Source organism: Rhea americana, unplaced genomic scaffold (assembly GCF_003343005.1).
Source record: "Rhea americana isolate MKP2758 unplaced genomic scaffold, rheAme1 scaffold_47, whole genome shotgun sequence".
Classification (NCBI taxonomy): domain Eukaryota; kingdom Metazoa; phylum Chordata; class Aves; order Rheiformes; family Rheidae; genus Rhea; species Rhea americana.
In genome coordinates, this window is record NW_028186612.1 from 4,353,321 (window position 1) to 4,361,232 (window position 7,912).

The window sequence follows — 7,912 nt, forward strand, 5'->3', positions numbered from 1 at the left end:
GATTCTTCTCTWGAATGGATCTTGTTTTGATCAGTGCCTGCCCAGGAGGAATAGTGCTAACTTAGACAAGAAACCGACCTCCACCCCAAGAAGATCATGTTGCCAGGAGTAACAAATCATTACTACTTTGAGTGAATCCCTGCACATCATGAAGTGAAATGTATGACACACATGATCTATACCTGTCCTTTGCTGGGTCATTTAAATAGCCTCAACCATCATAAATGTAAATTACAACCTACAAAGTAAGTGAAGGGTAAGAAGGAGAGARAAAACAGAGAACATAATCCTTTTACTGATAAAATCAGCATAGTAGCACTAACCATCCACTGCCTGTTTACTTTTTTCAAAATGAATTCCTGCTTTCAGATGAATCATCTTTTGACAAGGTCAAAGATTCACTTGTTTGGCCAAATATGCCAACGGAGTAAAAGGTAGGATTAGATTTCCATGCAGATCAAAAGTGAGTAGGATCAGATATAAACCAAGAATAGTTGCCTCTTGTGGAGATATATAAAACAGGAATCTCAAAGGATGTGAAGGGAAGCATGACAAAACCCATGGAATATTAGTGTGAACGGATGACCCATTTCCTCTGAATTCCTATAAAAAATCAAGCTATAACTCAGTGCATGTATTATACAGACATATAGAATTATTGCCATCCAGTCATCCTTGAGATTATTATAATTCTAGTAAAACCGTATCAGAGATTACAACATCTGGGATATCTTCAATTAAATTACTATAGAAAAATCTTGCCATTTCAACAAATTCCTCTTACATATGAAAGCAAAGAATTAAATATAATTCATCTTCATCTCTACACCTACATACATATGCATTTCCACCATGCACAAATGCTACACCCAACTAATCATGAAAATACTAACGATTTTCAAGGAAACAATGCCCCCAAAAGAGAGTGAGTTGCATCTTTCATCTGTTAAAAGCATTGGTTGGCTTAAATCACTTCAGACTAAATTACATTTTTATTCACTTGGTGAGTCAGTAAACTTATACATATATGGGATTCTCAAAAGCATTTTATGCCATCTGCTCATGACACATTTTTCTGCCCAGTTTTATACCCTAGTTTAGGATGAAGTAAGTCACCACATTGGTAAGAGTACATTGGCCCATGTTAAGCAAAAGAACAAACTTTTGCCGCTGGTATGTCCCAAAGTTCACTTTGTGCTTATGCCTGAGTCTGTGCTTACATCTAACCATCCTGAACATGAAGCAGCTTAGGATTTTATCACATATGCAAGCCCTTGCCCAAAGCTGAGTACAGGCMCACAGGATGTTGAAGCATGCCGCAGAAAGAGTTATGGTCACAAGCATCATCAAAAAATATGTTCTATAAAAGCAATATGTTAGATTGTTTCCACAGAAAAATCAAATTTCATTAATTTCATAGCAGTGCTTTGCTTTTCAGATCACTGATACCTTAGAATAATAGTGAGATATGAAAGGCTTCTGTGACTTCTCTCTTCTCTTTTCATATTAAAATACCATTATAATAGTTGCACTCAGACTGAGAAAATTCCTTGTGTTCATGCATCATGTAAACAGCTCAGAAAATTATTTTATGCCAACAATTGAGAAGTAAATTGTTTGCCAACTTTTAAGACAGCCTAGTGTGAAATTTAGTTTCTGCAGTAAAATCTCAGGACAGGGAAGAACAAAAAGCATATTAGGAACTAATAGAAAGACTTACAGTAATATTTACAAAAATATTAAAGAGGCAAAGAACGTCTGGAAAAAGGATCCAAAATTATGGAAAAACTACATTAATCTTTCATTTGTTTCAKCTACAGAATGGAATGCATGATTATTAAAATTAATACAAGGAAGTATAGTACATGAGGCAGAGCTGCTTCCTGGTAGGCAGTGGTGTAAGTTGCAGAGCTCAGGCTAGACTCATAATACAGATCATCCATCTATATGCAAATTACTAGGTAGTTAAGGCAGCAAAACTTTTAGACTTAACTATAAAGGTAGATCAGCTTATTGTTCTGATGGAATTGATACAGTTAGAGTAAAACACAATTAATCTCACATATTATATGGAAAGAGTTTCCCTCTTCCTTAAGCCTCACTTCCTTGGCCATCACTCAMGGCTGGAGAACTGACTGAATGGTAATATCTAATGGTAAAGCTATGAATATACAAGATTAAACTTCTCTTTTGTGTGGATTTACTGTGGGAAAGAGGGTGTGCAGGGGAAAGTAACAATCCTACCTCTCCTCCCAGTAGTATCTCTCATTGCAGCATCTGTCTTCAGTCACTCTGCAGAAGAGCGGCTAGGGATGTGCCTCTCACACTTCTGAAGCGTGGCTGGATTCAATTTCACAGCCATGACAGTATCATTTGCATGCTGATGCATGCAAATGCCAGGCACAGCATCTCAGTACAAGAATCAGTGCTTCGCCCTACTTTTAAAACCTGGCATGAGCAAGATGAAGGCCCCATATTCTCCCTACTCCTTCCTAGTGTCGGCCTTCTAGAGAGTCTGTGATATTCTCTTCCTCCGTTCCCCTGCCAGTGCCCCGCAGTGCTCCTGCCCCACCTCTCTATCAGAAAATCCTTCTCTCCTAATCTGAGAAGTTAGGTTCAGGCTTTGGAGACTTGAGGGTAGGATCAAGAAACAGAAATGGTAAAGTAATAAAGCTTTGAGGTTAAGTTTGTGTACCATGTTTGAATTGAAGGAGTGGTGTTTTTCATGGCAGGTACTCTACTGACCTGACTGAGATGGTCCAAGGTCCATCTCCAGCTTACATGAGCTGTCACTCTCGTTAGAGTACCTTAGTTTCTATATTAAATGTCACACACAGGCCAGATAAAATTCACATATTCATCTGTCTTTCATTACCCAGCCTTGACGCCCCATGCTGCATTTGGAAAATTGAACCAGTCTGAATATGGACACTTTAAATGTGCTGACCTTCAGCTGTCTGATCAGACAGTGGATATGGTCAGGTCAGCAGACTAAACTATGAAAGACAAGTGTTGTTATTAGTACATCTGCAGCTGTTTCCAGGTGTGCAAAATGCAAAGTTTTCTTTCCATGTCATACCACTGTACATTCTCAATGCTGAAACACAAGGCTGGTGGCACTGTATTTATCTCAGGGGGGAAAGAGGTTCCTGGAGCAAGGACACTTTGAAAACAGATCTTACAGAAGCCACAGAGAAACAGAGAAATAAATACCTGTGACATTCGCGCGGGCTGACAAAGCTTCACAGTATTTTTCCAGCAGAACAGACAAGGGTAGGTTCACAGAAGATTCACAGTGCAGAACTATCTGAATGAACAGAGAGAAATAAATAGTAAAGCAGCAAAGAAGGGCAGAATTTCTCATTTATGAGCAGAACAATTACCAGCATTTTTAAAGCCATTTCCATTCATAACTGGTTCAAGTACATACATCCCCTCAATATAGAGAACATTTACAGTTATATTCCCTTAGCTTTACGACAGCAGGTGGTGTTCACAAGACTAAATGCAGACACCTGCAAAAGAAATGCCTGGCCTAGGCCTTTTCTTGTGGTACCTACTCAGTAACATTAACAAAGYACAGGACACAATTTATCTTTCCTTAAAATATATGTCTAAAATGTAGCAGATGAATCGCATCCCACTCAAGACCATAAGTGGAACTTATCTCAGTTAACTTTAAATGTCTACATAAGTGATAAAGATCTATGCACAAAGAAGGAGAGATAGGAATTGCCAGAGAGTAACTCAGAAGGCCTGAGGAAAATGTTCCTATTGACTGTATAGGAAAAGTAGATCCCTATAAAGTGATCTTTGGCTCTTGTTAACCAGCAAGAAATACAGGAGTTTCTGACCTTCAGAATTCAGAGTGCTGCGTTCTCCTCTGAGGTCAAGCACTAGTGAAAAAAGAACAGCCGTATCAGCATGAGCACTTCAAGAAAGCTAGAGGTTCGGTAGGGCAAAACAGTACACAACAAACTAGATTTTAGGAAACCTACTTAGAGGTGAAGACAAGGAAGATGTGAATGGTGAAATTACAGAGGCATCCACTGCAGACAGAGAAGAGGTAGCCCCCCAAACTATACATCTGAATGTACAGCTGAGTTGGGATGATGCTGGGAGCAAGAGCAGTTCCACAAAAACACTTTAAGAATGGCAGAACTCAAAGTGATCAGAAAATTCAAGAGTGACACATCACTAACACAACTATTTTCAGACTGAAACAAAAACTTCCTGCCTATTTCTGAGGGGATATAAAACCTTGGAAATGCACAGAATTGCTCTTCTACCTATGGAGAATGACTCTAACATAATACAGGCAGCTCTTGCTCAAGGAAATGACCATACTCGTGATTGCTGACATTATGTTTCAGTGCTTTAAGATGCACGAAGTGATCTTTTTGTCTCTGAATTCCTCATCACTTAATAAGCAGTGGAATAAACAATCACAGCAATAGAATTCATCAGCAATGTTAGTCTCCAAAGAGCAGCTATCCTCTGTGCAGTAACATTTTTATACATTTCTCTCTTTGCTGGTATTTTACAAAGTACAAAGTCTTGAAACACAAACAAAAAGCCCTTCCTAGACTTTCAGTCAAATTAACATGGTGAATCCATTTTTTCTCCTCCAGGGAGACTCAAACTCCTGCCTCCCATAGCAAATCCCTCCAGGCTACTGACCATACATGATCAGGTCAAGGAGACAGGGAAAGGCAACATCACTGTTCTGCAGCCAGAGCAGACGCCATCTTACAGGGCCCTGTACTCAACTGAGTCAGCTAGAACGCAAACGCTCTAGTGGTCGTGTCATGACGTAGCACTGGCATTTCTTCCCTTCTGTCTCCCCGCTCTGCTACCTCACAGGCCAAAGCACTGTCTCACACTTCAAGACATCTACATGTACTGTAAATACACTGCATGTTCAGCTGTCCACCTCATAAGTTGATGGGAAAGAACAGAGGTCGAGTTTAGCACAGCGTGTGTAGGAACGAGAAAGGTTAAATGTCACATTTGCTTTAAGGTCAACTTAGGTTCAATTGGCTAGCAGGAAAAACACCTTCCGCCTATGATGCTACTTTTGCTTTCATTTTCTCTCCACTTATCATAACAAATGGTTTTCTTGTGTGTAACACTAATTTTTAAAATTGTATTTAAAATGGACAAACAAAGCCTAAAAACAAAACCCTCAGATAATGAGAACAACAACAACAAAAGATTTAAGTTATGCATAATTTTAAAGAACTGGGCCTGCAACTACATATATTTATTGAAATATTAGTTGCCCTCAGTAACTAAAGCACTACTTTACTCAAACTGCTTTTCCTCTTAAGACACCTACCGTTTCAAGGCCTCTTCCTACCAAGTTAGTTCTAAAATGTCTTGCACATTAACCTCAAATACGCACTTAAATATTTTTCTTAATTTCTATAARTCATTATGGACATTTATGAAAAAATAAAAATAATACAACACACTTAAGCCAAAGATTAAGAAGAAAGGATTCCCTTATTTTTTTAAAGCAGGGGCACCAAATAATAGTCCTCAGGCCAGTGCTGACTATCTAGAACATATCCAGCCTTTGGCTCACTTCCTGTTCACATCTTAGAGGACCTTCAGGAAAGAGGTGGATGAACTGTTCTCTAGATCTTGCTTAGCCTTCTCTTCTCCAGGCCAAACAGAGCTCTCAGCCTCTCCTYATCTGACAGATAATCCAGTCCCTTAATCATCTTCGTGGCTCTTTACTAGACTCGCTCCTGTAAATCCATGTCTTTCTTGTACTGGGGAGCCCAGCACCGGACACAGCACTCCAGGTGTGGYCTCACCACAGCTGAGTAGAGGGGAAGGATCACCTCCCTTGGCAAGTACTAATTCAAAGATTAGGACAAATGTCATGAAAACAAGATACTCTGTCAATAGCTTTTAATGTATTTTAACATTATTTTTATATTTAAAGATAGATTTTTCTTTTTTTTTTCTCTCAAAGAAAAAAGAAATATCGAAATTCTGCCAATCTTGAAATTGTTCAAGAAAAGATACTCACATAGGGTTTTGTTTCTCTTAGAAAGGTCTCTGATCACAGAACCACAGAATGGGTAAGGTTGGAAGGGACCTCTGGAGATCATCTAATCCAACCCCCCTGCTCAAGCAGGGTCACCTAGAACATGTTAGATAGGACTGCATCCAGGATGGACTTTAAATAGCTGATCTCCCAGCAGACAGCACATAAAGCTGGTCCATTTTCAGATCCTCTCTCTATCTGATTTGGAGCTTACCTAGTCAAAATCCTGTCACGTGCTCTGAGGCATCACTCTTGCCTGCCAATTAGCCAGAGATAACCCTGGCCTTCCATGCTACTTTGACATGGTCAGTTGACAACAGAAGGAGCAGACTAGTCCCTAGATGACCTTGCTCCCAAGACAAGGAAACAACATGAGCACAGGACTTCTCTAAGTAGCCCTGGAGACTGAAGCTGGGAAAGCAGAAAGGTTACGCCTGTGGTGTCCAGACAAAGTACAGCCACTGGAGCTGGCTCATGGTCCATCTCTCTGCTTCTGTTGGCATGGATCCTCCTGAAATCCAAGCTATGGCTGGGCTGTGGGAGTCTGCTACTGCCACTCAAATGGAATTGATACTTCAGTTCACTGAGATGCCTGTGAGTAGAGCTTGGCAGCCAGCCCCACAGACAACCTGTTCAGACTCATCAGCACACTTCCTTTTATTTGCTTTCCCCTTCCTTTTTCACTCCTTCCTCCCTCATTCTCCATGTGAAAGGCTGTCTCTGTTAGAGGACAGCACCCTCAAAACATAGGACAACCCAGAAATAGCACTATTCAGGACACGTGCATTCCAGCAACGTAAGTAACAACGAAAGAAACTGCCCCACAGCCCTCAGAGGAAAGAGGCTCCTTTCCAGTTCTCTGGCACTTCAGCTACTATCACCAGGGCAAGAGTTTAGCATTGCATCGAGGACAACTAATGTATTTTAATCTCCATCTGCATTATTCACTGTTTACTTTCACTGCATACACAATCAAGAGAGTGGATAGTTATTCAATCAGGATTACACAAAACTTTATAGGGCTTTAATTAAGCTTTCCTTTTTACAGCTCTCTCTTTAAGTACTGCTCAGCTCTTGACATACCAAATGGATTTTCTTTCCTATTTAGTGAAAGTTCAGTTCCCGAACAAACACAGRCAGTTAGTTGATAATTCCCAGAGAAGGATAACTTCCAAATTTTGCCCYGATTTATCTCTGTAATACAGCTGTCAATTTGGGGAACAAGACGTGCAGGGGCAGAAGCAACACRCTCCCAGCAACTGACTTAACGTGGCTCGCTTGCACACAGAGAGGTGCTCTTGAGCCAGGGGTCACGTCAGGCTRCCAAAATCTGTCTCTTTGAAACACCTTTCTGTTCTGAACACCACTGTGACTGCCACATGCGCCCTGAAGTGGCATTGCCTTTGTCAAGCAGACAAGTCTGTAAAGCAGACAGGTCTTCTGCTGGTGAGAGCTGATGCAAATATCCCCAGACCCAGAGAACTGACTGCTACCAACTTATAAAAGCATGACATGCCATATTGCGAAGACCACTGCAGGAAGCATCTAAGAATTACCCGTACACTGGCACCAGAAACTGGCAGAGGAATTTTCACATATTTGGATGTAATTGAGGAAATCATTAAGCATCTGTTTTCTGAAGGGTAGCAGTTGTTAGCTGATTCTGACTACAACAGTAAGTGACTATTTTCTATTTGTCTTTTCTCATAAGAGGAGCCACAGCAATGTTTATTGAACTCTTCAAAAAAAAAAAAAAAAAGAAAGAAAGAAACTAAATATAGCTTTCATGCTTTGATAAATTAGCTGGGAGAATACACTGTATTAATATGCATTTAGGAATGCAATTATATTCAG

The 7,912-nt window shown here is 40.2% G+C and overlaps 1 protein-coding gene across 2 annotated transcripts in view; it reads right to left on the reverse strand.

Annotated features, from left to right (window-relative positions):
* CRHR2 (corticotropin releasing hormone receptor 2) overlaps positions 1 to 7,912 on the reverse strand; it is a 146,273-nt gene that overhangs the window by 133,608 nt on the left and 4,753 nt on the right. For both annotated transcript variants that reach the window (XM_085316493.1, XM_085316491.1), the window contains exon 2: positions 3,214 to 3,307. In XM_085316493.1, coding sequence (XP_085172619.1) covers positions 3,214 to 3,307 — 94 coding nt within the window. The remainder of the gene's footprint in view (positions 1 to 3,213; positions 3,308 to 7,912) is intronic.